Here is a 16819-nt window from a genome sequence, read left to right as displayed (position 1 = left end):
TCCATGATGGGACTAATTTAACCCACTGCTTTAATAGATCCTACTGATTCCAAAGAGTATTAATCTTCTGCAAATCAGAGCCCTACATTTCAAAGCATGTAAACAATGATAAATCAGAACTGGTCATACGTGGAGACTACAGAAAGAGAAAGATTATCTGTTAAAAGGTAATACAAGAGTTCCTATTTTCAGTCTTGATTACTGAAACGGGAGAAAGATTTTCTAGTACAAAAGCAGAAGTGTGCAGGGAGTATGGCATCGTGTTATTCCGACACGTTTCTCTTTCTTTGCTCTCCATGAAGCTGACAGCAAGTGCAATCAGGGATGTCGCTGAATACCAGAGTTCAGAAGGGGCAGAGGAGCAAAAGTATTGGCAGTACATTTTCTGGAGAAGCTTTAATTCTTTATTCTTACTATGCTAATGATCACAAATCAATGTTCTTAAAACTGTGTTAAAAAACTGCATTCCAGACTGGTAACACGATATTAGCATCTATTTTAAAGGGTCTCCTGGACAGCGCCTCGACTATGCAGGAGTAAGTGGAAGCAGCAGTTTAGCTTTTAAATGTGCTGCTAGATTGTATTTTTGAGCATTTGATGTTCTTCTTTAATAACCTCAAGTAAAAGGCTGAATGAATTCAACAACAGTAGCTGAAAAAAGTTCAATGAGTCATATTATAGGAAAATGGAGAAAAGGATACAGGACTCTCCACTGAGCACAATCCTATATTGTAGGCAATCTGTGATAACACCCTTTTCATTTCAGTTCAGTCCCATAAAATTACCACTAACATTACAACTCATGCAGAACACAGATAAATGTAAAAATGTCACAGAATTCTTCCAGATGGGACTTTTAGTTCCACTAGATCACCATCTACTTTTTTACTTGTCTAATATTTCATTACAACCTTCCATAAGTTAATTTTCTTTCCACTGACCATGTAAATCACAAATCAATTTTCATTTAAAATGCCTGACTACAGATTGCTCCTGAAAGCTCAAAGCATATGCTTCAGTGAGCTCTCCAACATTCCTAATGCACATTAGAAAAATGTTGTGGTTTCTTAAAAATCTTTTTAAAGGAATTAATTTTACATTAAAGTCTGGCATCAGACCCAAGCAGTGATACTCCTCCCTTCCATCTCTTCCCCCTGCCCGGACCCAAAAGCAGGTACATTTTGGAAATGTAACCCTATGTAGAGCTAAAAGTCTTCCATGGCAATAATATTTGTTCCTTAATCAGAAATTCATGCAAAAATATAAACTGCTTTAGATTTGCAGAAAGCAGATGCGATTCCTTAATTCCAAACCCCTTCTGCAACCGTGTACTTCTCTCGGGGGAAGAAGACAGAAGAAAAGGAGGAAAACCATTGACACTTCAGCCATTGGCTATGCATTATTTGAACCATAATTGTTCTCTTATTCTAACAGAACCATTTTTTGGACTAAAATATGACTATTGCTAACTGTACTTAAGGAGGCAGCAACCTTAAAACCAATGGGATACGCTTGTGAGACAAGAATTTAGCCTTTAAAACAACCTATGAGAAATGTGTTATAGGAATGACCAGGAAATATGTTGAAACTGTATTGTCTGTTCTTTGCTCATGTTAATTTGCACATAGTATTCTCCCCCTACAAAATTGTGAACACCCATCTGGCAGACTGAACTTGGGAAACATGGTTTCTATAAGCTGGTTTTGCTACTGTCCTGCTGGTGGGTCACTTCGCTAATCTGTGCCTTAGTTTCCCCACCAGTAAAGAGTAGATCATTAAAATGACCCTTTCTTCATATTAAACGGGAACACTTAAATACCTGAGCTGACATATGCAGAGGCATTTACTGAATCAGTAAGAAGCAGGGGCAATCATGTGGTCACTCAATGGTTTTTATAAGTAGACTACATTTCCTCACACCTTCTGTACTCTTCAATCTCAGACTGTTTTCACGCATTTTTGGTACTTGAGAATCACAGCATGAAACTTTGAAGGACAAATACTCCATCAGATCAACCCGGTGTGGTGGGAAAAGGAAGGGTTGTATCTGCTCTTGGAACAAAAAGGAACTGAACCCTTTCTAATGGCATGTCTCCAGATCACTGAAGACTTATGAATTGTTTAACTGAAAGGGAAGAGAGAAGCACAGGTCCTCCAAGTCTCTCTCCTGATCTGAACCCACAAGCCTTCCCCTCACTCTCTTCTCCTCTGCTTACCTAGCATATCCATATTTACCACATCTCCCTCCACCTTCAGGATTGTCCTTCCATCTCTGAAGTTCAGTTCTATGCTGTTTTGCACTGCTCTATCACAGCTCTTAGCAAGACAGAACAGCTTTGAATCCCAAGTTCTTGAAGCACTCTGACACTGGGATTCTAGCTTGGGGGTGATGGAGAGGGTGTCAGTTTAAATAAGGCTGAGTGCTCATGACAATTGAAAGTAGCTCTGCGTTAAGTGGGGCTCTTTCTCATAATGCAATATGTCAGTGCTGACCGCTGAAATGGGGGAAGGGAAAGGCTCTTGAATAGTCTCTGTAAATAGGGTCTTGCCAAACCATTTGCAGGTTATAGTCAGCCAAACCTTGAGGGTCTTCATATAGGGGTTTTAAAAACCCAAACCCCCAAATGTCAACAGAGCCTCAAGCATCACATCTAATATGAATCTGCCTCACTAAAACTGAGAGTTGAGGGCCTCTGGATTTGGCTCTGTGCTGGCATATCACAATCACCACTTACAGCTGACCACTTACTTGTAACAATCACATGGAATCACTTCAGATATGAAGAGGTGTGGGGAAAAATGTTTACTTTGCTTCCTGATGTAGAGAAAACCCATCATCTAAGAAGAAAGCTATTCACAACAGGGAAGCATCCGAAAACACGTCTATTGATAGTCACTGGAATTTTTATGCAATAGGGATTACTATGAAGACAACCTGTCTGCTCCTCTAACAAGACTTTTAAAGTTAGCTACTTAAATAAACAAGTAGTTGGTTGGGTATCTGACCAGTCAGTACAAGGCCCACAAAAATATTCCATGTGGGAGATGTCTCTGAGTTGGTTCAATTAAGTGGCTAGCTAGATTTCTGTTTTCCATTTGCCTGGCCAGCTCAGGGGCAGAAGGCTGTGGTTTTGTGGGTTTACCTCACTTGGTTTCTTTTTTATTTTCCACTCATATTTCCTTTACTGGCTTTTTTGTTCCAACAGCAATGGATTGGCAAATGCATCTAATGATGCAGAGGTGAGCATCCAAAGAGGAATCCCACTTACGGTGGCCAGAAAGCATATAGATACTTGAAAATCTTTAACTAGATCCTCCACCTCTTGACATTACTTTGCGAAATTCTCAGAAGCTTCCGTGTAATAGAATTCTGTGGATAGACTGGATGAGGCAAGTAGCTAAAGCTTAAAGGGGGCAGTAGAGGTATCTGCACATGCTCATAGGTACAAGCTGGGATGTGAAAAAGAAAATATCCAAAGTCATATTAGAAAGAAAAGGAAATCAAAGACATCTCATGAAAACCATGCACCCTCTTGAGAGTCTTTTTAACTACCCATGTTTTCATGTAAATCTGAGTACTTCTTGATGAGGAGACTAACATCTATACCAAAAACATGACACTTGGGAAGCCTGTGGTTCCACTGTGAATCCCACACTAGCAAATACAGACCAGAACTTCAGTTTACATGACTACATACCCATTCCAGTGCCTGCCAATAGATTTATACACACAAACATTCAGGCATTCCATTTTCAGCATTTTGTCTACAATTACTAAACAGAACATTACAGCTACTGGTGAGTAAAATCAGAGCTGCCAAGTTAAATTTAAACTCTGCAGGTGCTGATGGCAGAGTTCCTACGTAAGCTGCACAAACCTGCAACCTAGGCACTGAACAGAAGCCTCTACCTAAATAACATTGCTCTGAATCATCAGCAATGAGGATGTGTTTTTATTGTATATACACCGGTCACCAACTACTTCTTCCTGAAGCACTAATACAGGGTACATCAACATTAGAAAGCAATTTGCTGCAGTACAAGAGGATCACTAGACAGAGGCAGTTGGTTCTGAGTCCTTCAGAACTTCAGCAGATGCAGCTTGCTATACAGTTGGATTTACTTTACAAACTACGGCTTATCTCCTGCCTTCCTACACCACTTCAACAAAAATGTTTCCCTCATGGATACCAGGAAATTTAAGTTTCTTAGCCCCAGGTTCTAATCTCCACAATGCCATTTATAAAATGATCAGATCAGGAGACAAAGAGAATGCAAGTGTAATGTAACTGTGTACAAATTGCTCAGTATTGGAAATCTCATCTCATTCTGTTATTTACTTTTCTCCAAGTGAGATAATTATATTTGTATAGGTATAGGTATAGATATAGATTAGATGTTACATTACAAAGCCACAAGGGTTCCTGATCTTGTTAACATGATGGTTGTCATAGTTTGTTTTGTTTTGCATGAGCAGAAGCTCATTACTGAGGACCTTGTCATTCGCATTGACTTATGTCTTCTTAATGGAGCATTTCTGAAATGAATGGCAGGACATTTCAATTCCAACTGTACCCTGAAGTCTGCTCCCACTGAAGTCAATGGGGTTTCAGGACAAAGGAAGCTTATAGCTTGTGTTTTTACAGGCACACCCTAGCCTCTTGTTCAGCGGGCTTTTAAGGAAGGCCAATAGTGATTTTCAAGTCATTTTGCTTTCAGGAATTATTTCAGCATGGCAGCTGGTCTATTTGGCTACCTTTTATACTAGGTGACTTGCACACTTACACTCTTCTAGGCCCAAAAGATGCTATAGTTTTTTGTATTCCTTGCAGTGCAGTAGGATGACATGATGCAAATACACAAGCCTTGCCCTGTCTCAGCCAGAATAGGTATAGTTTGCTGTGCAAAAGAGGTGAACTAAAAATCAAGTCTCACTGCTGGGGAGGGTAATAGCAGCACTGCTTTTGCATCAATCCCCTGCCAGGCAATCCATAGACTGGTTGCTCTGGAGGGAATCACTTACCCTTCAAGCTAGAGGTAAGATGCCAGATAAGCAGTAGCCTGCAAAAAGGGATTAAAGGAAGAGATAAAACCAGGGGGAAAGATTAAGATAATTTACCCTTGTATATTGTATCCATCATGAATCCCATTGTCAGTATCTATTGTTCAACTGCCTGACAAACTTCTGCTTCTATCCCCTCCATAAAAGCCTCTATCATATGGAAAGTTGCGTACCTTTCACGGGTTTATAATAAACTGGAAGTGAGTAACAGTGTGATATCAAACGAAATAAAACTCCAGTTGCTATTGCTGCTGGGGTTGCCTTCCGAATGTGGCTTATACAATATTTCATCTGTGCTGACACCTTTCACTCTCAATTATTTGGCTGCTGTCAAAACAAATCAATCATATTATAGCACTGCGTCTTCATGTTACCATTCCACTGCAAGTTAGCTGCATTAACTTTGAGATATATGGAAGTATAAAATTTATCTCTATTATTTACTTCATACAACTTTCTCCCCTGTGAATTACCTCACAAACATCGCAAACTCAAATTATCAGATGTCAAACGTTGACTAAATACAAATACCACTAAGAAATCTTACAATAATGGCACTCATGGGAACATAAATGCATAAAGATACACTTGATAAGCTTTACACTTACAACCAATTATATTCTTCTGACAAACGGAACAAACAGTGTATGTTTTTAATTTCAGCTCCAATTGGCCAAGGTGCTCATATTAGATAAATGTAATTTCATAAGACGTAACATTGAACTGCCACCCCTGCTAAAGCAGGGTAAAACAAAGATTTCAAGAACTGATTTTGTCACCAGTAGAATGAAAAGAGGAAAAAAAGCTGGGAATATTTTTTAAAGATGATACAGTGCTGGGAGGGGACACACGGTTTTCCTTTACTCCTCACAAGCATTGATTTGGGAAAGCAAAAGCTAAACTCTTGAACAGAGTCAAAGCGATTGGTGTGTTCAGACTGCTAGACTTGAGAGTTTTCAGAGATGATGCACAAAATCTGTTCTTGAGAGGTTTTATCCTTTTAAAAAGAAACAATATAAAAGAAACAACTTTCCGTTGTCAATAAGTGAATTTCCTGAAAATTTACTATTACAATTTCCTTGATTTTCAGACAGGATTCATATCCTGTTATAACTACATCTTCTAAAATACAGAAGCCAAATATATTGGGAAAATCACAACAGGTTTATCACCTCCAGACATTTGCATCTTCTTCATATATTACTGCTGATGGAATGGGAAATCAGACAAACATACATTTAGGAATATTGGGGTTGTAAATAGCTTTTAAAAACCAAGGTGAAATATTAAGGATGGACAGAAATGACACTGGATGAGGAAAAGGACAAGAGACTGAAATGGGATCTGAGAAACAGAAAGGGAAAGATATTCAAGGATCAGATTATGTAAATCTAAAGCATCAGCACTGACTTGAACAGAATTAATCATGGAAGTAAGATGAGAAACTTGTCTTTATGCTTAAGATTTATTTTTAGCATAGCATAATTTATCATAACAAAACACAAGTAAAAGAAGAGTCTGTAAGGTATGTCAAATCTACAGCTGATAAACTTTAAAAGCAATATCCATTTTAAAATAAATAAGCAAAAAACCCTATAGCAGACAATAGCCTAAGAATCAAATTGTGTTGGATCATACTAACCTTGGTGAAAACTTCTAATCCTTCTGTGGGCTGGAAAAGGTCACTAAGTCCCAAGTAAGGAAAATTCATGTTATTATTGCAACTACTGAAAAAGCCTAATCTCTTTTAGGTCTGTGAACCAGAACAAGACTTATGAATTTAGGACATTTAGCAAAGGTCTAAATGTGTCTGAGAAACTCAAGGCATCTAACAGTAGTGATTTAAGCCACTTTGTAGGAAAGCATAGCACTATCAGCACATTCCTTTACAGGTGGGAAGAGAGTTGCAGAAACCACGGATGAATTGTCTGCCATCACATGGGATGCCTGGGCTGGAGCACAAAGCAGAACACAGGTCTCGTGTCTGGGCTCTCTGCTACATCTGTCAGAGCAATAGGCTTGTAAAGACCAAACATTCCAGGAATGGAAGCATCTTCAGGGATCAGCAGCAAAATGAGACCGAGGCCCGAAGAACTCCAAGCGTACAGATTTCTACCCAAAGGACATAAAATTGCAGAGAGGTCTGGGGATGGGGAAACTCAAGGAAGTTTCACTTTCATCATTTCTGATGTCACCAGACTGATCCTGTTCCCATTTTTAGAGCAGTCTCAGTGGCAGACAGGTGTTGCAAAATGTTTCAAGGTGCATAAATGGCAAGATTTGAATAAGTCATAAGACTTCATAACTTTCCATGACAATTAAAACAATAAAAAAGGGAGATTTCCATCAGAAGAGAAGGTGTGTGGTTCTGTGCTACACAATAACATAGACTTTAAAGAAATTTCATCTAAAAAATTAGCTCCCAGGTGGTTAACTTGTATGTTCCATGCATTCAAAATTCACACTATTAAAAATGCCCCATAAACCCAGTTGGTCAATAAAGACTTTGTTGTTTTTATGAGTCCCTAAATATATATGTGCTTGATTAGAATCTCACTGGTCTATCAGGAACAGAAGTTTGTAACAAGGGAGTTTTTAAAACATGAATCATAGGGATTTTATTAATACAAACACCACGGAAAAACAAAGGAAATTAAACCACAAAGACTATAAATGTCTGACTTAAATCCTCTAAGGCAAGGAAATTAAGTGTGAAGGCTGCAAATCCATCCCGGTAATCCTTCTACAACTCACTCTATTGTGGAGTCTTGGCTCAGCATACAAGTCTTATATACATGTACCATATGGATGTACCTACCTATTAGCATGTGATCTACCAGTGCATGTAGCATGTGTGCTACAATGTGGAGGTGAGGAACAAAGTTAACAAACACTCGCTGGGATTTTCACTTGCATTTGAAATTTCTTGGCTTTTGTGAGATTACAGTAAGTTAAGTGCTTCACATTATTGGAATGAGTTTTCTCTACATTAATTTAAATTGTCACGGTCTAAACTCAAGAAGAAGATTAAAGGCTCCTGGAAACAGGTGCAAAGATACACTTTAAAAGCAGCATTAAAATGCATCCATGTTCTGGTTGACAGAAGTTTCATTTATATTCTTGCACACAGAATATTCCTGCCAGGAGCAGTATCAGTCAGAGTCACGGCTCAATAAAGGGGTACATTCCCAGAAAAGTCCAGGTCTTGTGGACCAGTCACACCACCATTCCCAGCCTAGAGGGTAGTTAAATGATAGGGTTTTGGTGGAAAATCTGGGGAACTGCAGAATATTCCCATCTTTCTCATCTGTTCTTTGGCATAAAAGTCTGGAAACTTAGACTCTGCCAAAACATGGCATGCAAAGTTTAAGTAGGTGTGAAGACTTTGATTTCAGAATTAATCTGAACCACATCACATCATTACTCCTCACTGATGTCGTTCCATAACCATCAGTAGCAAAAAAATAGGCATGTCTGAAGTCTATTTTCGGTGGAAGTCAACAACAGAGCACACAAGGATGAAGACTACTGCATTTTAATGCCTCTGATGGTAGGCTTTTAACTTATGGGACAGAAAATTCAAACAACAAATAGCTAACACACTGGGAGTGATCAATAAACAACTAGTAACTAATAAAGCCCTGAACCTTTCACATTCCCTTTGTTAAGGCAGCAACTTCCCACTGAACAAGATGAGCAGTTAACATGGGGCCAAGCATTCCCATGGGAGAAGCCTTCTATGGTGGGGAAAAACAAGCAAAAAAAAACCCTAGTAAGTTTCTTTCTATACTACCCTCAGAAAACAGGTTTTGCCCTTTCTCCCAGAAGCAAATGTTAGGCTTCTCAAACACTACATTTCCTGGGAGACCAGATGGAGACACAGAACTTTCTACCTACCCCATCTTTAGGGATCTCTGCCCATTGTTTCAGTTCCCCTGCAGCATAGTTTAGATGAGATACATCTGTTAGACCGAGGCAACCTGCCGTAGTGGCTGCTAATCCACAGGCGCCCTGTGCATGCCACAGCATGCTTAAGGATGCATGGATTTCTGCTATTTCTTTCCATGTACTAAGTACAGAGGTTGGTCTTTGGAGGTGGCTAACCCCTTCCTTGTGTGTGAGCCCTTCACAGTGACTGCATTATGTACAGCATTTATACAATGATAGGGAAGGTATATTAGGTTTGAAGCCTTCACAGGAATTGCTAGTGAGTGCAGCTCCTTTTCTTGGTTCTTGTCATTCTTGTTCTGGTTATGTTAGTACACTGCAGAAGTACCTGGGAATAAACTACTCCTCTAAGTGAAACATCATTTTGATTATTACTGACATTGGTGCTCATTAAAATACATAAGTGAAACACTGCCTTTCTGTAGACTCTGAAAGCTATTTCATGTTACTTGAAGAGGAATACAAATGAATAGGGACTGCATCACTTTAGTTAAAAGAGGAAAATGTTCTAAAACCCTGGAATTTGGACTCTAGATCAGTAAGCAACTGAGGTTTGTAGTTTACTTTTCTGTCTCTTTTTTGTTTTTCATCTTTCTCTGATTTCTGGTTTTGAAGGTATGTGTACATGCAAGAACGGAGACAGCATGTTTATCTGTTACACAATTAATAATACAAATCTATGCTCAGATGAAACAAGATCTAATAAGTGTAAACAACACATTTTTTTCTTTTTGTTACCATTATCTTCACTTAACATGCATTTTGACTGATCTCCACATATGAAAGCCTTTTTAATTTTTTACCATCATTTACGTCTATTGCTACCCATATGAGTGCATTTTAATGGCTGTCTCCTAGTTCTCAAGATGCTTAATACATCTCCCCTTTCATTGTACTGCAGCTAAAATATGACCTGTCGCTGTTTAAGTAATGTAATTTAATGATTTCACATTTTTAGCCATGCAAAGCTTTCTTTCAGCATTGAAGCCTTTCACTAATGATCTGGGGAGATAGTTTGGTCTCATTTCTTTGAGAACTCCAGACTAAGAAACTCTGACTTGGAAATAAATTACTGGCATCCGCTTTAGGAACAGTACAATGCTCAGTGGAAATAAAACACACTAAGATTCAGTGCCGTGAGGCCAGAACTTCCAACTTGTTGATTTCTTTCAAGGTTCAAGTGTCATTCTAGCTCTGTATCGGTGGATGTATCATCTAAAACACTGCTGTGCCATTGCTATGTGATGTAATATATTCGGGGGAATCCTTAGGAGAGACTCCCCCATTGTCCTCCATAGTGCATGAGTAGCCAGCAGTGAGCTGACAGGTAACACTGGGGTAGTTTCTTCTCATTTCAAACATGCACTCCATACTAAAAGTATAGCTAAAATACCTTTTTAGCTAAAACTGCTTTGGCTGTCATGGAAAAGTGAACAAAAGGAGAGGACAGGTTTCAGCAACTCCTAAGGACTGGAATACAATCCCATTTACCAACGACTCCAGTGCGGGTTAAAAATTATATTAAGAACACAAGACAAAACAAACTCAGGCCCCCAAAAGGTCTCTTTCTGTTCAGATATGCAGAAATATTACATTGAGACATAAAAATCAGGTGGATTTACATATAGAATGTCTTTCAATGAATATCAGCTCCCAGGCATTACTGAATGCTCTGAGATTAAGCAACTACAAGTTCCTTGGAAAAACTCTTACAAGGATAGCTAAAATTAAAAAAGGAAAACACTCCCCCCCCCGAACCTAGAGAAACCTGACCTGGCAAATGGGATGCAGAGCCCAGAGAAAAGATTCCCAAAGGTGGAAAGCTGAATATTGATGAACACCAGACTGGATGCTAAGAGGAAAGCTGTAAGTGTTTTCTGTATTAAGTCAATGAGGACAGGCCAAGAAGGAGGGGATTAAAGGCAAAAGACAACACATTGTCTGAAGGTTGCCTGCCTCACACGACCTCACCATTGGTTTTGCTGGTTAGAAAAGCACGGCTGTGTTCCAAGTCTAAGATTTGGTGACAGGAAAAAAAGGTGTGGAAATCTTTTTTGGACAAAAGCTTTCCTGGACTGTTTTTAAGTGTTTAGCTTCAGTATATTTAGTGGATTACAGTAAAAAGTTTTCATTGTTGATTTTACTGTTTTCTTCAAAGAACCATTGGTGGAAAGCCAAAGTCCCATAGGTGAATCTGTGTCACGTTCAGCAATTTTTGTTTAAAGTAGATGTCTCTGTTTTGCCACCACACCTCTGGTATCTCAGTAAGTTGTATTATCTGCGTATGAATTTTGCTTAATAGAAACCAGGGTAAACATATTTTCCTAAGTTTCACAGCAGGAATTTCTACATTCGCATTCCTTCCAAGTGTTCACGCATGTTTTTTTTTGCTCAGGGAACAGACATGGTATAGCAATATGAATGGAAAATGACATAGTGTAATGAACAGAAAATAATCAAGTATGTACCAAGAAAAGCAGTTTGAAAGAGGCTTAGTCTAAACCTCTTTTCACTTACAACAACAGAATTCCTGTTGGCTTAGTGGTGGATCAGGACCATACAGCAACTGAACAATTTTACACAAATAGATTTGGAAAAAAGCTGAAATCTTACTTATAAGAAACTGACAACTGCAGAATAGGTAATTTCACTGAATAAGTTACACTGCGTGGGTAATTTCCATATCATTAATTGCTCCATTTTACCAGTGTCTTGAATTTTTAAAGAAACTCTTGTTTTCTCACTTTAAAGACTTAACAGATCTCCTCTATGATTCCTATCACTGAATGCTCTTTTGTTTCCACAAGCAAGGGGTTTCATTCCTTTACCCAGTCACCCTGAGGTCTCATACTTATCACCCTGAACTAGACCTGAAAGTCCCCAAGTAGAAAAACATTTAAACACAGATGTGGATTGCACAGATATGGTGGGATTCCTCCCTTGATCAGTGTTTAGTATGAATTCAAGTACATCAGAACTTTTTCTGAATTCATATATCCTTCTTTTGAGTTACCCAGCTGGGGGAGTTTGCGGTGAAGAGATTTAGAAGTTGACTGGTGAGAGAAGAAAAAGAAGACTGGAGAAGGCCCAGTTCACAGGAGCTGTGGACATCTATGCTTCACTGCACTGGAAATTCAGGGACAGGAGACATGACAACAGGAGTAGTAAAACAGGTTAGAAAACTGCATAAAAGCATGTTACCCGTTTGTCCAGTTTGACCATGCTACAGTGAGCTGTTAGAGAGATGGAAGTTGATGAATATGGTCTGATGTCACCCAATGGGCTGAATTACCAAAACTGTGTTGAAGCATGGTCTCCTAGGAGTATACTTATAGAAGTGCTGGATACAAAACAAAACACGCATTCTGTAATTATCTTTCAACTATCCACAACAAACAGGGACCAGAAGTCAACCAGGTTCAATTGAACTGAGGACACCACACAGCTAGAGATGTTCTCTAGAAACACAGCACTCTCAGCTGACTCCCACCTTCATTCACACATGCATTGCATAGTGGAAGCAACAGGAGCTTACAACTGTTATTCAGGGCTCCTAAGAGCTGTCTTGACCAAGTTACTTCATTTCCCTGTGTATCAGTTTCACTTCCAAACAATGAGGGCAGTGGCATTTGCTTAGAGGGTCCAGAGGGAAGGGTAGATAGGATGATAAAGAGCAACGCAACTGAGTGTGTTGGGTTCTGTTCCTTTCAGCTACTTTATGGAGAGCATGACTGCATCTATATAGAGGGAAGTGCACCTGATGCTCCAGCAAGTCCCTATTTGATCCCATACTTTCATCTACCAGTAAAGATTATGGAGGAAACCTTTTCATCCGGTAAGGTCATTGCTTGCAAAATTTATCTGGCAGCAGAGTTACACCTTTTAGCTAGCAATTAGACACCCATGGCTAAACCAAAGAGCAAAGGTTACCTGCCTTAATCCCTACCCTCCAGCTTCACAATACGGGGTGAATAAATGACGTAAGAACTGCACAAGCTTATGTTTATTTATAATACTACATACCCAGCAACTATAACCTGGAGCACTCCAGATTGGAAGGATACATTTTTATAATGCCTGTTTCTTCATTAAGATTTCATCACCCACCTACGCTAAAAAGCCACTTCCCCTTCACTTTGTTATATCTGCTTTTACCCGCTCCTGTTCCTGCATTACTTTTTTAATCTCCAGTTCCCTACTTTACATGCACTCTCAAATTTTAAACAAGCAAAATTTGTGCATTAGTGTGTCCTTTTCATCTAAGATTTATGAATGACAGGTTCTTCGGTGCAGCTTAATGGTATGAAAGAGACATTATTTTAAACATTAAAGTGAAAACCATTTACAACTATGATAAGAGAGGTCTGTTGACATTAAACTTTAAAACAAGCACAAGGTAAAGGCAAGTAGTTGCACCAACAGGTGAGAGTACTATGCATGCAGTTTGTAAGGGAGTTTGTTCAACACATGAGCTGTCTCTTCCTTTTCCCTGTTTCACAACCTGTAGGATTAGGTGCTTCAAACAATTCATCTGGTAATGAGCATCCACCAGGGCTTAAGAACTAAAAAATACATAGGGCACAGCACAGAGCTTTCATTCCATTCGAGGAAGACTTTTCCTACCATTTAAATCACAAGAAATAATAATAAATAAGGGCTAAAGCTTTATTTTGGTACTTCCTGCTCACACCTTGATCACCTTCACACTGGTCAAGCACTTCCTTACCATCCTCTTCCATTAAAGCTGTACTGTTCTACTGTAAGATACTAATACTTACCTTATTACACTCTGGTCAGTTTAGTAGCCATTGCTTTCTGAGAAGCAAGCAATGTAGTTCAGAGTAGCAAATAAATACATCCAATCAACATAGTCCAGAGTAGTAAATAAATACATCTATATTTTAACCTCGTATGTGTTTGGATTGAGTACTGTTTCTAACAATGCTAGCCACATTGAACAGCAGAGAATACTAGGGAAGAAGAGGGATCTTGCAGAACAGCTTTTCAGTCTGATTTTAGACCACAGGAAGAATGCAGAGATATCTTAGGGTAGAACTGTCGCAAACATGATATAGCTCAGACAATGGGGAGGGTACATACAGAGATGAAATTTTTGCTTGTGACTTTGGAGTCATATAACTCTCCCTCAACAGCTTGGATGCGGATGGCAGAATGCTATTGATAAAGCAAGAAAGAGAATACATATCCAGAGCACTGATGGCAGCTGAGAAAACACTGACTTCAAAATAAAAGGGTGGGGGGTTAAGTGATTTTCATGCAGTACTGTGGTTTTAGTTGCCCCTATTCATTTAGCTACCCTAATCAGCAGTGGTGAAACAGAGTACTTGTCTTCATGCTGTCATCTGAAATTTTAAAGTAAACTGTGAGTAGGGAACACTGATCACTGATGACAGAAAAGCCTAATGAATCATTCAAGCACTTTACTGATCCATGGAATCCAAGACCCAACCTCCAATCTTTGTTTATAAAAATGCAAACACCTCTCAAGTATTCAAAAACAATCCAAGTGTTAACTTCAAATACTCATCGAGAACAACATTTTATTGCAAAAAAGAGATTGCTTGGTTTAAAAGACAGGGATTCTGTGAAACGAACAGGCAAAATAACCTATTAGAAATGATAAACATGCCTTACCTTGTAGATTTTGCAATGGCAAAGTCATGATGCCTCCTGCTGCAGCTGCTGCTACCAGCCCTTGGATATTGGTGAGATTTGCAGTAGGCAGAGTTAGGACGAGCCCTTGTTGGCCCCCCAGCTGCCCAGCCATGTTGAAAGGAATAAGGATCGGCTGATTCAGGGCTGGAGTGCCTCCTGGCATCACCCCTGCTACTGCTGAGGCTAACTGTTGGGCTGTCAGGAGTGGCTGTAACAAAACACACATAGCAAGACTATTTTGTTGTGCATAGCTTGGTATTACACACCTATAACTCTTCTGGCTTGGGATCATTTGGTGTTCCATTACAGATGTACACTGCTTCCAGTATCTTCAGGCACCCACAGAAAGTTTTGACAAACCTGACAGGCTGAAACTGTAAACCTTACAGTCACATAGCATGGGAGCAATCCTAGTTGACTCTGGACTGGTAAATTCATTACACATGCACTGAAGATAATTTCTGAACACAAGAAGGCCTTACAAGTACCTAAATGCAAACATTTCCCAAATCTTCCCAACTGTATACTGATAGTAACAATTACCAGAAGCTATGTGGACCAAAGCTGTCCTGCGAAGTGGAAGAACATTGAGTATCCCTTTAGAGTATGGCTGAACTTGGATAAAATTGTGAAGTGATGAAGGAAATGTTTTAAGATGTTATATAGTGCCATACTATTATACCTATGTTTTGCTGTAAAGAAAATAAATAGCTGGCATAAAAGATAATGAAATGCCTTTTTTACTGCAGGAGCTGTGTGTGACAGGCAGAACTGTCAGAGCCAATAGGTTGCATTAAAATTGCACAAGCCTTTTAATATTATATTATGACATGTATTTAAAAACAACTTATATAGGAAATCAAAATAATTTAACCTCCTAAATAAGAAAAACTCTTTAGGTTTTATTTTTGAAAAAGATACAAAGAGCTGATCTCTCCAGACAAGTTTAAAACACTTTAAAAACATAGAAGATACATACATGCTCCCTTTTTGTAACACTAAATGAATCCAAACAGAAACACCTTTCCTACACTGCACAGATCAAAGATGACCAATTGCAGTTATTTGCTTTTCATCATATTGCAGGTCTCAATTAGTTGAAATGAAAGATACTGACCTGAGGCCCAACAGGGAATGCAGGATGGGACTGACTGGGTTGGTGCTGGTCTGCTGGGCTCGTGTCAGGCAGCACTGTGTTTCCTCTGGCCTCTGAAATCCAAAGAGCAGACTGACTTTAATATCAAGCCTGGGGACTGCCACATTACCTTCTACTCTGATGTCACATAACATCAAGCTGAAAATGATATGTTAAAGTGCTTTATCAATAACTCAAGCACTCAAATCACTTATCAGCTGCATAAATTATGCTAACATTCATTCAGACCAGCCAACTCATTCAAGGAGCTACAAAAATCTGACAGCAGTGAAACTGAAGCTATCATCAACCCAGCTAATGTGGGTTGCATTATACATCAATTTACATACAGTACATGAGCACTCCGCGCGTGTGGGAACTGCATTTTTTACGCTTAGGTGAGCATCAGCCATTCTAATTTCTGAAAGCAAAAATTATCTGGAAAAACAATCAAGTCACATCTACTTTGTATCTTAATAGAGTCTTGTCTTTTGTCAGTTACTGAGGCAGCAAAGGCTGTACGAAGTGCATTAAAAAGCCACTGTGAAAACTGAAACCAGGTATGCTTCCAAATGACAGCTTGTTTGCTAAACTGCATGTGGGGGGCGAACAAAATTCTGTGAAACCAAGGATTTCCAGCATTTACTGAGGTGATCAATATCCAACAATCGAACTGTATGCTGGACACTAACGACTTGCTAAGCACAGAACACAGTCCAGCCCTACCAGATTTTGCTGAAGTCTGCAATACGGATTTGGAAAGGAAAAAGAGAAAGGAAAAGGTCCTATTGGCTGTAAGAAAGCACCAAGATGCTTTCAAAACCACGTCCCAACCCTCCATTTCCTCTGGGTGAAGGACTCACATCGATTCACAATTTTTTTGGGCACAATCAGGCCCACATTTATCTTTGAAGCTGGAAGAATGACAGCAAGTATCAAAAGAAGCTGCAAGAGTACTGTGGTCTCTTGGAAAGAAAACCCTGGCAATGGCATCAGGT

The 16819-nt window shown here is 39.2% G+C and overlaps 1 protein-coding gene across 4 annotated transcripts in view; it reads right to left on the bottom strand.

Annotated features, from left to right (window-relative positions):
* POU6F2 (POU class 6 homeobox 2) overlaps positions 1-16819 on the bottom strand; it is a 303405-nt gene that overhangs the window by 166547 nt on the left and 120039 nt on the right. For all 4 annotated transcript variants that reach the window (XR_009728688.1, XM_061374874.1, XM_061374875.1 and 1 more), the window contains exons 3-4: positions 15804-15895; positions 14666-14894 (exon numbers count right to left, since the gene is read on the bottom strand). Coding sequence is in view for 3 of the 4 variants with exons in the window: in XM_061374874.1 (XP_061230858.1) it covers positions 14666-14894; positions 15804-15895 (321 nt within the window). In the remaining variant the exon portion in view is untranslated. The remainder of the gene's footprint in view (positions 1-14665; positions 14895-15803; positions 15896-16819) is intronic.

The sequence above is a fragment of the Neopsephotus bourkii genome, unplaced genomic scaffold, assembly GCF_033783945.1.
Source record: "Neopsephotus bourkii isolate Nb327-2 ecotype Australia unplaced genomic scaffold, CSIRO-AGI_Nbou_v1 NB_1655, whole genome shotgun sequence".
In the NCBI taxonomy this organism is placed as follows: Eukaryota; Metazoa; Chordata; class Aves; order Psittaciformes; family Psittacidae; genus Neopsephotus; species Neopsephotus bourkii.
The sequence above is the reverse complement of the archived record's forward strand: the minus strand, read 5'-3'. Positions and strand labels throughout refer to the sequence as shown.